This window comes from Thunnus thynnus, chromosome 1, assembly GCF_963924715.1.
Source record: "Thunnus thynnus chromosome 1, fThuThy2.1, whole genome shotgun sequence".
Lineage (NCBI taxonomy): Eukaryota > Metazoa > Chordata > Actinopteri > Scombriformes > Scombridae > Thunnus > Thunnus thynnus.
The window spans coordinates 29,730,075-29,752,506 of record NC_089517.1 but is presented as its reverse complement, the minus strand read 5'-3'; the positions used below and the strand labels follow the sequence as shown (position 1 = coordinate 29,752,506).

Here is a 22,432-nt window from a genome sequence, read left to right as displayed (position 1 = left end):
GTACAGAGTTGCCTACTCCAACACTGCTTCCACCTGTGCAGAGAAACAAATGTATGACTGATTTAGACAACAAAAACTAGGATGGAGCTTTCAAACAATATATTTCTTGGAAATTGTTGTTGAGCTCAGCCATCGTCATATTACTTCCATCCCAATTTCTCTGCTGTTGCAGCTAAATTATTAAAAATAAGCACTGAATATGTATTTTCCCCTCTTGGTACAGCCATACTGCAGGGGTCCTGGTTTGTACGTCACAATGTGGTGATGAAAAGAACAGGCTGTGCTGCAGTTCACTCATCATTTAGTCCTGTTGGTTCTTCCACGAAATGTGTTTTTGTTTTTCCATATGTAGAGAAGTTCCTTTTCAATATTTCCATGAATCATTGCCACAAAAGAACAATCCATTGCATGAATAACTGTTTATAAGCCAACAAACATTTGTCTCATTAATTGATGTGATTCATCAGTAATGGAAATAATTTTGCTCTTTTTAGCTACCACAGAGAAGCAACTACTTACTACAAAGAGTTGAACAGCAGGCTGCTTGGATGCTGCAGTGTTGGTTTTCTTGGCTTTGACAATAACCTTGACTTCCTCATCTGACAGCCTGGCCTCCAGCTCTTCAGCATACTTCTTCCTTTTCACCTGGCGATTAGATCGCCTCTTCTAGAAAACCAGGGGACATGGAGGGAGAAGTTCACAGAATATTCAACTGTTTCTTCATTACTTCATATGATAACAAACAAAAAAACTTAAGGTTTAGGATAAAAGGTTCATTGTCTTCCAGATGTAGTTATAGAAAATAAACCGCTATGATCTAAGAATTACATTAGTTTTAATGTCTTAAAATGTCTAAGCTGGCTCCCTTAAGGAAGTCTGAAATCAGGGCAGGTTTGATCTGGACTGAGAAGATGTTGATGCTGCTGGGACCACTGATCTGACCGTCATCATCATCGTCGTCATCATCTTAAACATGTACAGTACTCTGGTGCATGCAGCATTATATAGATGAATATTCTGTACTGACCTACTGTGTATCAGCAAAAGCTCCAATGTTACACTGTTCATTTAAGTGGTAAGCTTAAATCATCAAGTTTATATCTGAAGTATTTTATGTCATCATTTTTTTTCAATACTTTTCATTCTACTAATAATATAAACATACACAACATAATTCATGTTTTTAATATGTGTCACTTAAAACAATGGCCTCTGATTAATTCAAATGCCGAAAGAATCAACAAATCATACGGATGAAAACTCATAAGTTGAAATCTTCATCAGGAAATTACAGGCAGCACAGTACACAATGTTCCCTCAATCATGACTCATGACAGATTTATTATCAAGGTTCTCAGTGTGAGACTACTTCCTGCTTAGCTTACGCTTAGATAAGTTAAATTATCTCCTGTGCTACTTCTGCAGCTTGCCCCAACCAATGCTGGATTTCTAAGGCCAATATCAATATTTGGGAGTCAGATAACAATATATCAGCTGATAGTAATTTTTTTTGATAGATGCATAACACAAAAAATCTTAATAATGATCCCCTAGAAATTATTTTTTTTATTATTGTGATCAATAATGTACACAACAAGTAGGAATTGTACAAAATAAAAAATAAACCCCTCCACTGCCTGGTGGAAAAACTATAAATGACCTCAAACCTATTCATTCATTCATTTCCTATTCATTTCTGTACCGCAATTTCTTAAATTACATATCAGCTGACATACACACCAACAGGTTATATCTGCAATAAGCTGATATTGGCCTGGACAACTTATTGGTCATAGCAGAAGTCACAGAAACAATGTACAGACGCTGTGGTAAAGGTAATGCTACTGAATCAATAGTACTGATCAAACCTTTAAATCATATAAAGATCTTAACTCTCTCATTGTCCTTTTTTAAAAATTGTCACTAGCTATGTCATTTTATTAACATGATGTCAAATGTTTAGAAAATTACAATAGGATAACTGTTCTGTAGGGTTGTAGAAATTCTTGGTCGACTAAAATCGTACATAATCTTCAACTAATCGATTAGTCGCGGGGGGGTGGGGGGTGTAACAGGCACAGAGTGCACAGTGAACTCAGCACACAGCCAAACATTTCTCTGTTCTCTATTTCGCGTCTTCAGGTTAAGCTAATCAATTGTTGCTAACCCTCTTCACTTTTCCAGCATTTAAGGAAACAACAGACGTAACTTTTTAGCATTTATTAACTGACACACTGTAGTCTGTACTGTACATTTACTGCCAGACTGACAACTTACTACTGACCTTTTCCTCTGCTCTGCTCGCATCCACCGTCACTTCTCTGCCCCTCACTCTTTCCTACTCGCTACGCAAACAAGCAAGCAATGCCCTATTCCTAAACACTACCAATAGTTTCCTTGGTAATGACACAGACGTAGACTCACGTACCAAACAGCGCTGTACAGAGGCTCCCAAACGCTGTTGATTTCTGAATTAATGGATATTTGACGTTATTTTTGGCATTAAAACATTTTTTTTTGGCCTGGCGGGGTTCTTGTTGTGATAATTATAGGAGAAACACTGATTCAGTAAATGTTCAGTAAACGCTCAGTAAACGTTGAGTACAGTTAGACCCAGCAGTCTCCATTAGTTGGGTTGAGTTCAAAGTTGTGAAAACAACGGGGGTGTTTTGAATACACCTCACAGGTAATTTGTTAGTCTGTCCCTCCCGCCGCAGGAAATAATGGATTACTCCTGGAAAGCTATTGATGTAGCACTTTTCTCCTTATGAAAATACCACGGAGATTATTCGACCAATGAGAATTTAGTCAGACAAGAGCATATCGACCAACTAATCGACTAGTCGACCAGCAGACTACAGCCCTACTGTCCTGTCTACATTCAAGTATATTTCTTTTAACGCCATTGCACCAATAGTCCCTATATTATATTTCTTGTTACTGGACAAAAACATGCATCACAAAAAAAAGATATTTTTAAAATTACTTAACATTTTCGTCACACTAACCCATATTGAAAATGACAACATGACAACAACCATAACCCATGAATGACATTTCAATAAACCAAGCAAGAGATCCAGAAGAACAGTACACTCCATAGAACACCACAAAAAAGGATTTAAAGGGTACTTTAAAATCCAGCTTCTTTCTATTCCTTCCTGTCAAGCCTTTATAATTATCATATGCGTGGGCTGCTGTATCCTGCATAAATACATGAGCCCCTCCTAATGATAATATGTAGTTAATTAGGAATAAATGCCACTGAGCCAAAGTTAATTAGGTGTGCAATATAATATCCCCATGGAGATATACCCTCACATCCCCAAACCCAAGCTGACCAGAAGCCGCAAAGTCAAACTTGCTACATGCCATGACACTAGGGCTGAACCCCTCAGGTGGCCATGCTTCTCTCCTAGCTGTCGGCCATGCTACTTTGACTTCTTTCACAGGATCATCCTAAATGAGTCATCAACAGACTGTTTTAATTAAGGCCAGGGGCGCCATTTAACGTAATTATATCATAGGCAACAGTCCGGATAGGACGCAAAAGTAGAGAAAGAGAGATGGTGGTGGTGCGGAGGAGAAGACAAAGTCACTAGTCATTCCCGCTCATTCAGACATGTCACTCTCTACATAGAAAATATCTGTCATGATTTAGCAGTGAGCAAAAAAGCACATAAGACAGAAGTGTGTTTGGGATGCTAAAATGGATGACAAACTCAGGTGTCACCTACTTTAATTGTTATTACTGACCAGGTCAGATTTCATATAGATGAAAACAGCCATAATATTGCTCTGGGTGTTTGATGTGGCAAACATCTGGTGTTATCAACACCAGACAGCAGCTGTTCATGTTTTCATGTATATGAATAAGAGGTCTTGGCTTGATTTTAACAATTCCATAAACCTTTTTCTTCACAAGACCTTAAAACATTTTTACCTACAGTGACATAATCCCATATTCAATGATAAATTGAAATCTGATTGTCTTTTATCTTTAATCATCAAGCAACTGAGATGAGACTGCATTACATTTATACATATTATGGATACAGTTTTACATAACAGAAATTATATTTCCTCTCCCTGGTAATTCTCATGTAAAATTCAATTCACCTTATTTACAATTATATATATATATTTACACAACTCCTGTTTTATACTGTACATATTGGAGTATACCATTAGGATGTACAGACACCTTCTCCTGGCATTTTTTTCTTACAAAAATCTTAACTTAAGGTGAGATTGGTTGAAAATAGAAAGTGATATTGCTTACTCTTAAGAAAAAAAAACTGAGTTAATTTAATTTCTTCAGGTGTTATATTGTCAAACAAACAAATCCCTGGAGGATTCTAATTTCACTAGCTGCTGTGGCAACAGAAAATGAGAAAAAACAGAAGTATTAAAATATAATTAAAATCCAACTAGAAGCTCACATTTCTTTTGAATTACAGTTTTTTAAACATATTGAACATCTAAATAAACATTAATGTCATCATCGGTTCTTCACATGTTTTTTTCTATTTGTTTTTATGTGCGTGTGAAAGTGCTATTGTTGATGCTTTGACCTAAATAATGCCTCCCTGCTGTCAGTCAACTCCATCGTCAACAGAGATAAGAATGTGTACTTGAGATAGCCACTCACTGCATGACCGCCACCTGAACCACAGAGTCAAGCCTCCTGGGCTCAATCCACAGCTGTGAAACCTTCCCTTCTGCTCATCAGCAGTGTGAACAGTCAGACAGACAACACCACTTCACTCACCGCCTTGTACCAGAATGGTAACAGATCATCAAAAAAATCTCTTACACCCCTGATTAGTCTTTGTGACGGGTGCGTTGGTGGATCAGCCACGTACTAAAAAGAAGGAGGGACATCTGCACTCTGTCTTCACTTGCTCAAGTAAGATACTTTAACATATACAGGTTTCAGTCAAAGACCTTCTTCAGGTATTGAATACCAGAAAAGGTAACAGAAACAGAGACGGACTTTCCCTTTGTCTTCCTCTAGCAGAGGTATGTTTCCACAGATAATAACACCAAAACCACATCTGAATGAAGTGGGGAATTTAAACACAGCAAAACATATCTCAATTCTAACCTAAAATCTAAGTGTTATCTCAGTTTAGGATTAATTTGTGAAATTAAATGAAATAACTGTCAATGTACTGCATGTTTGTAAGTTTGTTGTGTTTATTTGTGAGTGTATGTTTATATGATGAATCTTACCGAGTCGTCGTCTTTAGAAGTGTGTCGAGGTGGAGGGTCATCATCCGACTCCTCCTCTGAAGACGGTGGCTTTCTCTTCTTTTTCTTCCCAATCTTTATGACAATTTTCCTGAGGGAGGGAAAACAGAGTGTGAACACAATAAGACTAAGGCCAGAGTAATGAAATCCTGTATGTAAAGTTTACTGCAAGTATTGTGTGTTGACAAATGTCTTAAAGATGCTGCCCAGAGGTAACTGGTGACCACCTGAAGTATTTGAGGAGTATATGCATGAAATCAAATCTGCTTTAGGGGCTTGTTTGAACACAAATGAGGTATATTTAACTTCCAGTGTTTGTGAACCTCACAAATAAAATCAGTGTCCATGTCAAAAGTTCTAAAATACTGTGACAATGAAAAAATATCTTAAGTTTGGTGGAAAAAAAACAAACAAACAAAAAAAAACCCACATCAAATTCAACATACTGCATGTGGAAATGAACTTGTTCATGCGCTCAGCTATTCTGCATGTATGGATCGGGGGATAATGACTCAAAATAAGACACTTTTACAACAGTGTCCTGAATCATGTTCTCATCAATTAAGGCCTGAGGCCACAACCATGAAGGCAATTTAAATGAACCGTGGCTGTGTGAATGTAAAGTAGCCCACCTACAGTAAGTGCATTTACTTCTCAACCACCATTTTTCAATTTAAATAAATAAATAAATAAAATCAGAATAATTCTCAAGCATCACTGTGACAACGTGCTGCTTAAGAGAAGCGAAAATGAAAAAGACATCAACCCTTTAAAATGTTGACACACTATTAATACAAAATCAGCAATTTTTGTAAAACCTTGTCATTGTAAAATTTAAGGTAAATAATACAATTAAATATAATTAAGAATTCTAGTATATAAATTATTGTAATAGCTGTTTCAGGTAAGTACAACTGGCATTTATTTCACAATACTCAGAACGTCAAGTTATTTTCACTGGTAGTAGTTTAGTGTAGGTTAGTTAAGACTAAATATACATTTGGACATTTTAACTGCTTTTTAGTTGGCTAATAAGGAAACTGGTTGGATGAAAGTCTGTATGTACAGGATTAGAAGAGAGGAATGAGTCTGTGTTGTCAAAGCCATACACAGACGTTACAAAGAGGCTTACGTTGCGAGACAATGGCAGACAAACTAATAAGCATTGTGCTGTCAAAGTCAAACATGTCTTGCAGAAGACAGAGACATTCAAAAACCATTTGATCATTTGACGGTAGACTCCACTTACATAGCCCACTGTAGGTTTGCACCGGCGTGCAAGATGGAGAGGAACACGTGCTCATAGATTTACTTCCGTTCACTGCATTTGCAGCAGTAGCCTATATTCTATAAGAATCCATGACTGTGCAGTCGTCAGCATGAAGTTTTTACCCCAACATACATACAACAACAGATTGGGAGGCACTTGAAGGATAGAAGGAAATGCTTTCACATAAAAACACGCTCACAATAGGAGCTGCTGAGGTTTATGGACTTAGGAATTCTGTGCTTTGCTAAAGCTCCTACTTTGTCGACAGATTCACACCAACATTATTTGCTCATAATTTGGCCAAACTTTTGCACATTAAGCTGCCATTGCTACTTTGTGAGTGATAAAATTCCTATCATGGCTTTATGTACAATTGTAGTGCAAAGACAGACTGCTGGGGTGTTTTGGATATCAGGAGCCTACATAGCAGCAGATTTCACAATGAATAAACACAAGCTTCTACTTTTCACCAGTGCCTCATCCTCTAACTCCCTCTTCTCTCTCACACATATTCACATATTATTTCTGTGACCTTTCCCCATATATTCTCTCACCACATATGCGCACACTTCCTATCCTGCGTCTCTCCACACGTATTATCTCTTGCAAGCCACAGGCGCCAAATCTCTGGCTTGGTGTGATGTTAATGGGAAAAAAAAAACACTGCTATCATGCAGACACACAGCATCTTCCCTCTCTGACTCAACAACACACTTTCATGCACAACAAACCCACCCCCGCCTTTCCACAACGGCAAACATGCTCCATACTTCACACAAAAACACACACATACACACACACAAGATCAAAAGCCCCTTTTATACAGAGATCCTGCAATATTGTCGTAAAGACCCGTCATTATGCCGGCTTTGCTTTTTTTTTACACTGAGCCAAACAAAGCCGGCATAATGCCGCCCCCGTGTGTGATTTTAGATAATGTGCCAGCTTTCCAGAATCAGAAGGGTGACATGTAACACAACAGCGTCGGCGTCTTATGTGTGTAGTCCTGCCATGCCGGCTGTCCCTTTTACACAGACGTCGATCCAGCAATGTGACCACCTCCACTACCGGCGGCTTAATGGCGGAAGAACAATGCCCCCCCCGTTCTGTGTTCGTACCTTTTATACAGAACAGTGAGGCGGAATAATGGCGCAACATTCCCGCCTTGAACGGACTGTGTAAAAGGTCTATAGTATATGCAGGCCAACCCAGAGAGACTATTACATGAGCAGGTATGTCTCTAGTGAGTATAGTGTGCTTGGGTCCCTGGAGGCTTGTTCATGAGATTACTTTGGAGACTCATATCAAGTGTGAACAAAGATTCCCACACTAACCCAATACCTTCTGCTGTTAGCCAGCAAGTCAGTTCTTCAGACACCAAGCAGGCCCTCTATTTGGTGTCTAAAGGTCAGACACTACTACTTAGTGTCTGACAGGAAGTCAGCCTGCTGTACAACAACTTGTTGAGACAGCAAATCAGCTCATCAAACAAATCAACCTGGTTATTTTTTACGGTTTCTACTTCCTAATTTTAAAATTAAATATAAAATTTAAATATAAAAAAAGTTTTTTTTAAATCCAGCTTTAGTTCAGCTTTCAAATCCAGCAATTGTGGTGATTGGCTCTCCAGTCAATCCAGAGATGAAGAACGTTAGTGGCCCTGTAGTTTTAGTCTGCATGCACCCCGAGCACAAGTGCCAAAGGACATGTAAGCAGAACAGAGACCCGCACAATACAAAAATCTGGAACAGTCTGTACATTTTTATCGCAACTCTACAGGTTTCTGTAAAATACAAACATTTTCTAAAAAAAGTTGACTTTTTCAGACTCGATAAGCTGGTCTAGCTAATCAGTTATCACATTAGCAGCAACACCTGGCCAACAGAGGTTAGGGTTAGTAAACTCTAAAAAGCCTAACTGAGAAAAAAACATAGCAAGCTGATACAGACTATGTGATAATCTCTATTAAAGACATTTCTGGACAAACAAACGCTCAAATGCCTACAGTACTGCACTAGGTGGCCACGTAAAGAGGGAAACAGCAGATTCTTCCAGCAGCATGATGCTAAAGAACTGTCCCTTCTTTCTGGAATCCCTACCCCCTCTGGATGATATTACATTTCACAAATCCTCTTGACAATGACAATTTATGGTTGCCATGCAACATGCCCTTGGGAGTGTATTTGGCAATGTGGGCGGCAATGTTCATGGTGACATCACTTCCTGTGAAAAACAACACCAGTACATGTCCACTGACACTATGAATGGCTGACAAATGTGCCAAGTCAGTGTGACACAATGAAAAAGAAAAAAATTAACCAGCTGTGACACCCAGAAGAATAGAAAGAAAAACATTATAAAGCAGCTGAATGGGACAGAACACAATGTTCTTCCTCGACCAAATAAAAGCTGGCTAGGATAAGGGCCTTGCAGAATAACAGTGTCACATCACCAGGCAGCAGCTCAGCAGCTAACAGCATACAACAGGGCTAAAGCATCTCTCTGATCCACATATGGGTAAACTTGAACTGTGAAATGAGATATTTGAGGGCTGTGAAATCATCATTTGAGCCAGTACAGACAGAAAACATTGATAGCGAGGTGGCACCTTGGTAGTACCACTTACTGTATTGTAAGTATGGCATTCACAAGGGCAACATGGCAAAGTGAGGGCTTGATATGATGAAAACTATATTTCCACACAGAGACAGAGAGAGAGAGAGAGAGAGAAAGAGAGAGAGAGAGAGAGAGAGACAGAGAGAGAGACAGAGAGAGAGAGACAGAGAGAGAGAGACCAAACACCAAACCAAACACCAAAAGCGAAAGCCACATCTTAGTAATGGTTACAGCCTGTTCCACCCTGCTGTGGACCACCCAGGGGTTTACTAACACCAGTGCATGCACGCCCTTTGACTCAATCGCTGCCCGACAAGCTGACATATATTAATCCAAATGACAGGGAGGAAGCTCAAATCAGTGTCTTACTGAGAAAAAGAAGCCTGAAAGCAGTCGGTTTTACTCTTCAGGGGCAAGTTTGAGTCTATCTGATGCAATGAACTACACATAGTTCATTTGCATAGACAGTTCTTTTCATAGAAAGAAAGAAGTGTCTATGCAGAAAGTTCTTTCTTTGAAAGAGGCTAACACCCTGTACAAGCTCATAGCCATATATTCCCAAAATCTAACATGTCTTGCAAGAAAATAAACAAATTTACTGGTTGAATGATGCATAACAAACTAACCCGGGTCACTGACTTCAAGAATTCAGTTTCTTTCTTTTCTACACTGTGCACTTGCAGAAGAAGAAGAACAAATGAAACTCTGTAGAAATCAATTAAAATTAAAAAATGTCTAAATATATCTGTGAAGAATTACAGTAAGACAGTATACTCAGGGTTAATCATGGGCAAACTGCAACACATTCAGGGCCTCAAATGTTTTGCAATATACTTTGACAAAGAGATACACACATGCAAAGTTTCATGTTACTCAGTATTTCACCTCACACAGTCCGCAGTGCAATCTGCTCCTCACAACAGTGAGGGGTACGTTCCATTTAGTCTCTTTTTCAGGATGGTTATTTTATGAAAGTCTGCTTTAAAAAAATGATTGTGGGCACATTAAGGCATGTGAGCAAATGTCAAAGCAAGAAACTATGTGAACAACTCCCACTTAATTCATATTGAACCACAATAATACAAAAAAAAAGTCAATCTTTCGTCTTCTGCTAAAGCACAGTATAAAGAAAGTGTGGCATATGAATCCTCTTCATTTCAAAAATGTAAATGTGTAAAAATTTTAAAACAAATGTTATACAACTGTGAGCTGGTGCGCTATTAAACTATGATTAATATTCAACTAGAAATAGTGGAAGAGTAGCCCTACTTTTAAACCCTAACAACAGCACTGGTGGATTAAATGTCGTTAAGATATTTCTTCAGGCTGAGCTGGACTTGTTTTTGAGAAAAATATCTAAAAAACTACTCCTAAATTACTCACGATGATCCAAAACTTTTCATCTTTATGACTGAGGCTAACTTTAGTTGTATTTTATGATCATTGCTTTGTTCATTCTGACTTAAGGAGGCAATGAAGTGATTGATTTTCTATAATTCAAACAGGAAATAACAATAGGAGATTGGAGTGATGACAGCACTTATGTATGAGAGGGAAGCTGTGCTTGATTTATGTTTTATTATTTTGAAACAAGAAATAAAACAAACATTTAATTTCAAAATCTGTACTTTCAAATTATATTTCATTTAATTTTCTCCTTTTTTTACATGTCATTACTTAAATTATTTCTTCATTAAAAATGTCCTGATGCAGACACAAAACTGATATCTTATTGTATGAAAAAGAAAAATCCCCTTAGTAACAGACACTGAAATAAACATCTTTCAGTTCTAACTCCTCCTGATACCTTCATCCTCTGAGAACTATCTTATCTAATTTCACAACTGCACACCACCTTGTTTCATATTTACACATTTAGCTGCATTTCCACCTGCATGGCACCGGCTGCTACTACTGAAAGAGGAAAAGGTGATTTATTTGCCTCCTCATCAGCATTTAAAGAGGCCATCCAGACATAAGCTTGCATCTCTAATTAGACTACAGCTGCCCCTGATCTGACATTAGAGTGATCCCTGATGATAGGCTACCAGTAGCTCTTTCCTGAGAGTGATAGGCTAGTTGCTGTTCAAGGCTTGCTTGGCTCCCATCCTCCTATTGTGCCAAATAACCTCCATCCCTTGTCCCCCCAGTGTTGTACTGCCCTACTTGGCATGCTGCCACTGGGAGTGTATGTGTGAGGGTTTGATTTTAATAGAATCGAGATATGATAGTGCTCTGCAGGCCAAGACCATGATGTGCTGCTTAAGCATCGCAGAAAGGCCTTCTCCCTTAAAGATGATCTACCTCAGAAATTTGGATCGTGTGGGACTGACTCATCTTTGAAACTGCTGTTAAGTGTACTGTGTGTGTCTCTCATCCTGAGGGGCTTATTGAGACAGTAGTGCTGGTCCTTGTCAGGAAATCCCCCTTCTTATGAATGGAAGGCTATAATCTCAGTGCCACACAGCAGCATACAACTGGAAACAGTAGTAACAGCACAATCCAGCCCCCTCTCAAAGACAAATACTGTATCAGCGCAGTGCACATGGCCACACAGGGGATTTCTGCTTTATTCAGCAAACATTTAAAAAATTAGGCAACGCTCTCACACATACACATACATTTGCATGACTTTCTACACAAAGACATGCAACACAAGCCCACAAACATGTTTATATATCACACACAAGCACACATGTGAACATGCACACACGCGCACCCTGCAAGGGATTAACTAGGAAAACAATTAAAAAACAGCTTTGGCTTTTCCTAATGAAAAACTGGGGGAAAAGAGATTAGATTAGCTTGCAGGCGAGCACTGAAATATGAACAGCTATATGCTATGGTATATAGGCTAGACTTAAACCTCCATTTTCTATCATGTAATTGATCTCACGAGCACCATTTTGTTTGATATTTCCCTGCTACCCTGCTGCTTTGTAGTATCAGCATATTTAGAACATGCCTGCTCACAGGAAACATTAGATCCACAGCTCTGAGCATGCTGGAAGAACCACATTTATATTAGGAAAAAAAATGTAAAGGAGAAGGGGGAGGGAGAAACAAAAAAGGGAATGAGCGGCACAGTGCTTTCATCTGATGATTATATTAGGTTATTTTTCAGCAGGTAGGCTGCCTAGAAAAGCTAATTCCAGCCTGCAGAGAGCTGTGATCAGTCAAGCCTGGCCTGTACAATAACCCTTGCCTCACCAAAGGGATCATCTTGTCATATACAAGATGTGCCTTGTAGAGCAGTTTCACACCACAACTACAATCTACCAATGTATTTGTTTAAAACGTTAAATGAAAGATTATTTTGTTATGCCCGACATAAATTATTGTCTGCTAGAAATTAAAATGCGGTCTCTAGTTTTTCAAAACCATTATTATCTGATGATTATCTGTAAACCCTTGAAATTTATATTGATATTTGTAATACCACTCTACCACAGACCAATGCTCAACACTGAAGTCTCTCTTTTAATATAAAGGAAACTTGTAACCTTGTAAAGAAATTTCCTTGATGTCAAGGCACAATAGTAAAGAAAGATCACTGACAAAAACATAACATTTATCTTGTTCATGTTCCTACTCCACCTGTCACAGCGGCTGGTGCATCCATATTTTAAATCAGCTGCTTTCATTTATGTTCATCATCAGTGAAACAGATTTTACATATGATGATATGACCCCTAATTCACTTTGCAAGCAGCCTGAACAGTAAACTAGCCAAGTAATCTAGAAGGCTCTTAATACCATTTAAATGGAATTAATGATTCTAGTAGAAACCAAGGTGGTCATGACAGTGTAGTGGTCTCAGAGAAACAGACCCTTAACTACACAGACAATTAGGATAATAGTCTTATCTCAGGCCCCATTCCCTGCTTAAAGAACAGTCAAATACAATGGAAGAGAGAGCCAACTCTCAAACCCCAAACACACACAAGCTTTCTGAAGACAAAATTGCACACATCCTCGACAGAGCAGAGGCTGAAGTAATGACTTTAGTGGAAGGTTAGTATCGCTGGAGCTGAGATGCATTAATATTTCATGGGGAGACCCTGGGTGGTGCATGCATACGAACAGGACTCTCCTCCAGTATGAATCTTTCCCCGGAGCCTCTTGTCAACATGTACGCAAGCTGTCTCTATCACCCCACATTAGCAACAACTATCCCTCTCTATAGGTGTGTAGACACATGCACCGATGGAAAAAGAGTAAAAACATTTTGACCTGATCAAGATCCAACTTGGATCGAAACATTGTCCGTTTCAATTAAAATTTATTCAAACTGCGGCTTTGGATTAAGTGTGCAGTCGTTCTTCTTTCCCCATCGGTGCTGTCTTTTAATAGCACTGCACCTACGTGATGTGTGTTGTAATTGCAACTGCTTCTGTGTAGACACATACATAAAAGCAAACACCAGGTTTCACTGCATTTGGTGGTTCAGGCCAACCCCACAGAAGTCAGTGCATTGCCACCACTCCATCCACCACACAGAGGACATGGAGGTGCAGTCCAAGGTAGAGTTTGAAACACAAGTTGCAGCACACTCACGGCCTTAACGCAATTACACCAGCTCAAATCTTTTAGGACAATACATTTTTAAAACATGATTATCATTATGAATTCAAAACAACAGCAATTCCCTTTTGACTGAAGTGAGCTATTCTGAGACTTGTCACAGTTTTATTTGTTACACCTGTTATATCAAAGTCGTGTTGTATTACGGGTACAATGTTTGTTCCGCTAGCAAGCTTCCTCTTGTCTGTCTTGTGTCAACATGAACTCACTAGTACCAGTGTGAGATGTCTAATGATGTATGACTTGTGTCTAGTAAACCTCATTTCATTTACAGGTATTATCTACTTTTTTTCTTATTTTTATTTAAAATGAGACAATACTTTCTGATTATTGTAAATACAATATATTTGCCTACTTTTATTTTCTTAGCTTCTTAAATAAGTCCAAAGGCAAATGTTGATAAAGAGGAAGTATAATCAGGCCATTTGGAGTTCAGACCAAAACAGTTGTATTTATGTTTTAGTTTTCCTGTTTACATTACAATGCCATGAGCCTGTGACTGATCATGTTCTGACTTCTCATGATTCAAGGCCTAAACCTGCCTGCCTCAATCAAACTGGACATGCTGTTTTTGCCACTGTCCATTATGGAGCACAACAGAAGGAGGTTTATTAGTTTAATTTTGTTATAATTGATAAGTTAAGATAAACTCTCCACTTCTTAGTATCCATGTTGCTCAGAGAGACCTTCATCAATACGTACAGCTCTTCAGAAAATCTGACGCAAATCTAATTAGTAGAAAGGTAAACACTCAATTAGCATGAATATTTGCCAACAAAGAATCTTCACACCTTAGATGAAATATTCACACATTCCCGCAAGCATCTTGTAATGAACAAACCGAGCTATACGTCACTGCAACACTGCACCAAGATCCTGTATATCTGGACTTCTTTTCTCAGTTCAAAACAACAAGACTAGGTCAAAACTTAGTATATGGCCAGACCGTGTATGAAACACTAGAGGAATTTTAATTTGAAACAAAGCCTTTTCATTTAAAATGGATACAGGAAGTGGTGGCATTCACCCGACCAATGGTGTAATTTCATCACTCAAGTCGCACAGCATTTGCCCGACTAATGGTGTAATCATGCATGTTTGATGTAATTGTGACAGTTCTGACTGGTCTGAGACTCGCTGAAGATAATGTGCGCCTATAGTCTGCGGTAACCTGCCCAGAATTACGCAGATCAGTCATCACAGCAAAAAGCCTTGCAGTACTACCTCTAACTCTACAAACTGAGAGCATTTTGTTGTATTGAGAAACTAAAATAAACAAATCACAAAAACCATTTCTCAAACAAGTATTAAAGGTAATGGCCTATATAGAATTTTCTGTAAGATTGAGCCAGTCTGTCATCTGACCTGAGTGAATTAGTTTGACGTTTCAAAATGGCTGGAATGCATGATGTAATGAGTGCTATAAAAAGGATGACTGAAACAATATTAGGCTCCATAAGCGGGCTATGCTGCATGCATCCTGATCTGATGCTCTTTCCTCATGTAGGCCAAGTATGGTTACACTGAATAAAAATGGGTTATACAGCTCATTACCTTGTAACAACAAGGATTGTTATCAGTGGTACTTTTGAACAACTGAATGTGGACCAACTGTCAACAGCTCCTCAAGACTAAGAAGTTTAAGATTGCATTTGATTAAATGCTGATGGTTTCATCAACTGTGTCTCCACAACAGTAAGGTGGTTAGGAGTGAAAAAGATCTGGGTCTGCACAGACAAACAAAGGTAGAGTTAAGCTTTCTGATCTCAAATGTGCTTTGCCTCAAAGTTAAACTACGTGATCAAACAGAGCTTTAATTAAATGATCAAAACTGAGCTTGATGCTACCAGATTAACAACTCTTTAGTTAATGGAAAAGCTAAGAGGCCTGAGTTTGTGCATCACCAGACAAATACATCCAACTTAAGCTGCACAGCTAGTGGGACTGTATCACCATGGCCCATGCCTTCATCATCTCACTATTCTCCCAAATACTGCCATTCTTTACTTTCTCATTAACTCATCTAATTATTAATCAACGCAGCATCCAGCTAGATATTATTGCTGACAATTGTCAGTTACTCTCATGGCTGGGTATCAAAAATACAGGCGGTGGTTTGAAACCAAGTTCTTTTTCAGCTGCACAATCTGACATTACCATATCTTCACATTCCCATTTTCCTACAGCTCCCTGCCTCAGCCCTCACATCTGCACCAACTGATATTTTCTATAGCTTGCATTGGGTGTGGCTTATAGCTACACACTGCTTATGGCAGTTGAACATAGGAATGGGAGGCGGATTATACTATCTATACATCAGCACTACTTGCCTGAATGTACAAGCCAGCACTGTCTCACATGTAAATGTAGCCTTTGTTTGCTCCTCCCATGTGTATGCTGATGACTGAGCCTGGTTTATTGCTATGGTGTGCTGTAAATTCTGTTGAACTTTGAGCTTCCATCTTGTTAACCACAGGCAGAAAATGTGCGCTAGTAAAAATGTACCAGAAAAATCAACTAGTATCGAGCTTAATCAGTACAATACTCCACTGCTGCTCTCCATTTCTCTATAGATAAATGTGTGTACTGTAATGGGAAGTGCAAGGCAAAACCAGAAATGGCATGAGGTGTTAGTGCTCAATCCAAACACATTAAAACATATGCACTGTTTAATATGAGCACCATCTGAACAAAAACTATTTTAATTGCCAAGTAGTAGCTTTGATTCTCAGCTCAAATACATTTAGAATCAATTTGTACTTAACAAGATATTATTCGATGGATCACATGGACAGGGATACTCTAGCAATCTGGTAGCTTGTCAGACATAAATAGGCGGCAGCGGAGGAGGTCTCTTAGAAAAACATTTAAAAAACAGCAACACCATCCACAACAGCATGCAACAATTTTAGTTAATTATCAGTTCCTTACACATCTGACCAACAAATGCTGCTTAATTATGTGAGTTTGTTGTGGTTTACAATGTTTTTGTTCCTAAATGATGTTGTTCATTTCTATCAGACAAGTTGCCAGCTTCCTGAGGTATCTCCATCCAAAGCATCTGAAGCCTGAACCCAAAACCATGCAAAAATATCACACAGTAGGTAACTCATATCACCTTCCTTATGTCAAAAAAATCTCAACTATCCTTTAAAATCTCTCAGGCTTGATCAGGTTTCATGTTATTTGTCAGTCCCCCGCCCCCCCTAAATCAGAGCAAGTAAGACAAGTGTTTGTGCTAACACTGCACATCTGCATATCTGGTTTGGCAAGTACTTAGAGACATTTCTCAGTTTGTCCTTGATTATGCATATTAACTATAAAAATGGATGCAAATGAAGAGGTTTCAAGATAGTTAATTTAGTCCTTAAAGAAGGGAAAGTCTACATTAAACCTTTCTCTATGGATAAAATGGTGGGTCAATAGTGCTGAAATTATGTTGATTATTTAGTCCATAGAAAATAAAATCTAATTTTAATCATCTTCTTATTCTTTCAATTATACCCAACATTTGCTGGTAACAGTTTCGAAAATGTGAGACTTGCTACTTTCCCCCCATATGAATATCACTGTGTAATTTTTGTATCCATTCCATTAAGATATCACAGTGATCTTTTGTAAGCTGTGATGTGCATTTGTCATTATCATTATTTCCATATCATGGAATAAACTAAGAATTAATACAGAACATTTCTCCATAGATTTACTGGTTATGAAAAGAAATGTTTATTGCAGCCCTATCTCTGAGTCGAATATGCAAAAAAAACGGCTAAGGTAGTACAATGGGGAGTCTACCTCCTGCAGTGGCATATGTCACTTGTTAGTGGGGGCTCATTAAATGCTGCAGGTTCAGGCTCGCCTTGGTTTAAAAGAAATGCCACGTTGCTTTGGGTAGGGTAGAACTGGATCAAAGCTCTACTTACTGGATTATTTTTTGACAAATGACAGTACACTTCAGTGCTTTACAGTAGTAATGGCTGCATGACTACATACCCGATCTTGGCCTTCTGCTTGGGCTTGGAGGAAGGTACAATGCAGGCTTTCCTACAGGCCTTCTCTTTGGGCCTTGCCTTGCCATTTCCTTTATGCTCGCGGTCACGGTGGGTCTTGTACTGAGAGGAAGAGCTGGGGAAGCTCTCCGGGCTCATGACTCTGGGGATGTTCTTCTCACCGCGCTGCCGGGCTTTTGCAATAGCCTCTGATATTATCCTATTGGCCTTCTCCTGCTTCTCCAGCTGAGTTGACTCCATCTGATGATGCGCCCTCCGCGAAGTCCTCTTCTCCGATGAGGAGCTGGATGAGGATGAAGATGATGAGGAAGAGGAGGAGGACGATGAGCTGCTCTTCATTGGGGGACTGAGGACCCGTACCTGGCTACCAGGACCATTAGTGTTCTTTCGAGGCTTAAGAGAGAGAGAGAAAAATCAGAATGATTAGTATTTACAATTATGATCATTCTTTAAGGCAAATATCTCATAGATGCAGGAAACCAATCTCAGTTGCTAGGGTATAAATGCTAATCAGAGACCTAGTGACACAAAAATCTATGAAGATGACATTTGACCTTTAAAGTAGAGTTGAGTGACTGAGGACAATGTTGTACCACTAACAAAGACGGACATACAAAATAAAGACAACTTTTGTTGTTGGTCCAATCTCACACTGAATGTTTTCAAACACATGGATTTTGACACCAAGCAGGTGCTACATAAGCATAGATTATTGTCTCCAACCATCTTATCATGCATTTCTCCACATACAGATGTATCAAATAAGATATTTTCAGCCAGGTTTGGCATTGAATTCATCAGACCTCTTAGGTTACTTTTCTGTATAAAAAAGATCAGCAGGATGTTCAAAATACATGTCTTTACACACAACAAGAAATGATGTTATCAATGATGTCGATAAAAAAAATAATAAAACAAAGTGATGTTGCTACAAGAATGGGTCTATTCCAAAGCCATACAGCTCAGCTAATAGATAACTAATACAAGAAAGCCTTTGTTCTTACATTACAGAAAGGAGTACCAACAGACTGAGTTTCCATTTCACTGTACAACCAGCAAAGGAAAATATGATCATCAAATATGAAATACGGGCTTAGTGAAAAAAACAAAACACTGCAACGTTGCTGCGATGTGACCGTTGCATGTATCACTCATTCAGAAAAAAACACAACCCTCTGAAGGCTGTGTGAACAACTCAGACAGCAGAGCTTGTTGCTGTCCCCATCTCAGATGCTGGGGGTGGGGGGTGGACCTGTCTTTCTCAGCATGATGCTCACTTTAACTCCCAGCCTCCTATCTAGCTCTACTAGCAGACATTCAAGCATGAGAAAGGCTGGCGTTTCTCCAAATAATTCATTTAGATCAGGTGGGAAGGACTCTGAAACTCTGAAACCGTGTGACATGGAAAACTCTCTGAGCCTGATACACATGAAATTCTTTTAGGTGGAGTAAGCTATTCAAAAGGTAGGGTAAACACTGGCTCAGTGTAGCAGGTTACATTGAGCCTTGCAGACATAAATAATCCAGCCTGCCTGATACGTGATAATATGTGAATAATAGATGGCGTGACTGCAGTTATGCCTACACAAGCGCCTTGTGGTGGGCCTTGAGCCCAGCGGAGAGGGAACCCATAAATGGATGACCTAATCTAAAAATGAGTTGCGTATGCCTACATGGCCCAGGCGCGGCTGGTTGCTTTTTTTTTTTTTTTCCATACTACTAGCTAAATAAAGAGAATTAGCTTTAACCTCACCAACAAAGTGGGGGTGCGGGGGGAGTTGAATAACTAGCAATTCATTTGGAAAGACGGGGAAAAAAAAACAAACACACACACACACACACACACACATATACATACAAGAGCTGCATTATGATTTTCACGTGTGCAACGCTGCTGAGGCTATTAGGAAGAAATTTACTGGATCATGCTGGAATGTTCTCATTCAAGTTAATGGTAAAAAAAAAAAAAAAAAAAAAAGAGGGGGAGGGGTTGAAAGTAATGCTTAAGAGCGGAAGAACATGAGGGCAAATGAAAGAAGCAGCAAGAGGAAGAAAAAAAAAATATGAAAACAGGCTTCTATCAGAGAGGCAGGGTGAGGGAGAGATAAAATGCACCAAAACTGAGAGCACTGCAGCTGTGTAATACATCTATAAATAACTGAAATTACAGCCTGCCAGCACTGCAGTGATTTCAATCTCTCTAGCAGCACGTAGTCCCATGAAAACGGTGGAGACCATTACAACCCATGAAAAGGTAGAGTAAGCTCCATTTGGGCCAGGCAGCTTTCCCTCGCTCTCACCCCCTCATTTCCACATGTAGTGAGCTCTCTGGTGACTGACAGGCTCAACTCATGGAGGACACGCGCGCGCGCGCGCAAACATCGTACACTGTACATCAACTACAGCACAGGCCAGCATGGGCAGAGGAATATAAAGCAGGATGGGAAAGCAATGTATGGAACGAATAGGTAGTGGGGGTGGGGAATAGAAAGCACTATAAATCTAGTGTGCCTTGATAAGGTCTAACACAGTAATGCAAATGAGTTTGGAAGGGAGGAAAAAAAAAAAAGCAGCAATGAGTTCAAGATGGCGGCAGTGCAGCATGAGCCAGTAGCAGAGGAGGTTGTTCAGTTCCTGCCGGCCCCTCCTCCTCCCCCTTGTCCCTCCTCCTCCCTCCCGGCTCTCAGAGCAGCTCACTTACCCTTCCTCTTGGCCTCTTCACTGTAGACATGGTGTTTTTTTTTCTTCCTCTTTCCTCCCCCTCTCCAACCGGCTAACAAAAGCCTTGCCCTTTCGCCGGTTTTTTTTCTCTCCGCTGCTCGTTCAAGCTTTCCTCTTACAAACGCACTCACTCTTTCCCTTTCAACAGTCGTTTTCTCTCACTCTTCCTTGAGCCGTGTGTCCCCCCCTCCCCTCCCTCTCTCCTCGTTTGCCTCCCCTCCTCCTCCCCGGTCAGCTCTTCTCCTCAGGCAGTGTGAGAGCGCTGGTGCCGTTCGTCTCCTCCTCCCCCAGCGGGCAGGGCTCAAGAGGAGCGCATGGGAGCTCTCTCTCTCTCTCTCTCTCCCGCTCTCTCTCTCTCTCCCTCTCTCACCCTCGTTTGTCTCTTCACAGGGTGATGAGGGAGCAGCGCTGTGGGCGGTAGAGGAGGTGCGTGGCAGTCCAGGAAGCTCTCATTCTGCTGCTGCGTGCTGCTTCGCCGTCGTCCGGCTTCACCCAAATCTCCCTCACTCTCCCTATGTGCGTGTGTGTCAGAGTTGCCTTCCCCTGCCTCCTCTCTCCTCCCCTCTCATTGATTCCTCTTTCCGCCTGCCTTTCGCGTGCGCTCTCTATGCCTCTCTGAGCTTCTCCCTCTTATTACTTGTCCTTTCTTGCTCTTTCCGCTTTGCCGTTTCCCTTTTTGCGCCTCTCCTCGTCTTCTTCACCAGCCAGGATAAGGTAGGTTACTCCTTTTATTACACACAAAAAGGCTTTTGTGTTAGCTTGCCTACTTGTTTGGCCGGTTGTTTTTTCCTCCTTTTTCCCACTTGTCTTTTTCCTCGTTCTCCCTCGCTGCCCTCCCCTCTCCCTGGCTGGGGCGTGTGTGGCGAGCTCAAGACTCTGGCAGGCAGAGCGGCGGAAAATGAAAGCACAAAGCAGCAAAATGCATCAGCATGAATATTAGAGATGTCGTTAAAACCCAGACTCGTTTTTCTCTCTCTCTCTCTCGCTCGCTCACTCGCGCTCTCACTCTCTCTCTCTCTTTGTAAGGAAGTAGGCCAGCAGATGGTGCTAGCAGTTATTACATTAACTTTCACAACTTAACCCCCAAAGTACTGGATTTCTCCCACACCACAGATTGTCAACATTGTAGCTTTTTTTGTGCCCATGCAGGTTACTGCCAGTAACGTGCTGATTTATTTATGGAACAGCATCAGTCAGAAGTGCTCCATGAGCAAATAGATAAACAAATTCCCAAAGGCTAAAAATATATTCCTGATACAAACAACACATTAACTTTCATACATTCGGAAATTAACAGACTTTCTACTCCCTTTCAATACAAGACACATGCAGCCTACGCTACACTGAGTCTCCAGTGGTGAATTCAAGCACTTGTGGGGTCAAGACCTGGTCACCCTGCTATGACTCCTCCAAAAAAAACCAAAAAAAACTGGGAAACTGGGATGTGCCCAACACATGCGGCTCTTCCTGTGCGCCAGAAGCTATCTTGGAAGAGAGAGCAGGCCTTTCAGAGGACTCCTGACAGCATGATACAGGGGCCATGTGCAACGGCTGGCACATGGTATTGGGAATTATGCAGACACACGGCTGGCCTGAAGCCAGGTACAGTACAGAGCACTACTGGGTCAGGCCTGAGTTACCAAACAGATACCCCATCAGTTTTTAAATCTTTATTTACAGGGCAGAATCAGCTGAGCATTCCTCTTTTCCAGCCAACAACCTGCTTCACTTTTCATGCAGCTGTACACATCGGCATATGTGAGTTGTGCAGTTCAACCAGGACTGCTGCCCACACACCAGGGGGTAGGAAGGGGTATGCTTTTGAAGACATGTCTTAACAGAGGTTGGAAATGGTGCACTGATTGCCTGACCTAAGACTTGCAAAATATCAAATGCTGGCAAAAACACAAAACGTTTGTTGTGTTCATTTAGATAACAATGTAATGTGATGTGACGACCATATCCAATTCAAGGCAGG

The 22,432-nt window shown here is 40.2% G+C and overlaps 1 protein-coding gene across 9 annotated transcripts in view; it reads right to left on the bottom strand.

Moving 5' to 3' along the window:
- Positions 1-22,432, bottom strand: part of chd9 (chromodomain helicase DNA binding protein 9) — a 78,659-nt gene that overhangs the window by 30,715 nt on the left and 25,512 nt on the right. For 8 of the 9 annotated variants that reach the window (XM_067594902.1, XM_067594912.1, XM_067594919.1 and 5 more), the window contains 3 exons: positions 17,717-18,126; positions 5,236-5,344; positions 520-666 (listed from right to left, as the gene is read on the bottom strand). In XM_067594902.1, the coding sequence (XP_067451003.1) occupies positions 520-666; positions 5,236-5,344; positions 17,717-18,126 (666 nt within the window). Of the gene's footprint in view, positions 1-519; positions 667-5,235; positions 5,345-17,716; positions 18,127-20,434; positions 20,630-22,432 lie in introns of those variants that run through there. The other variant, XM_067594937.1, reaches the window with a different exon arrangement.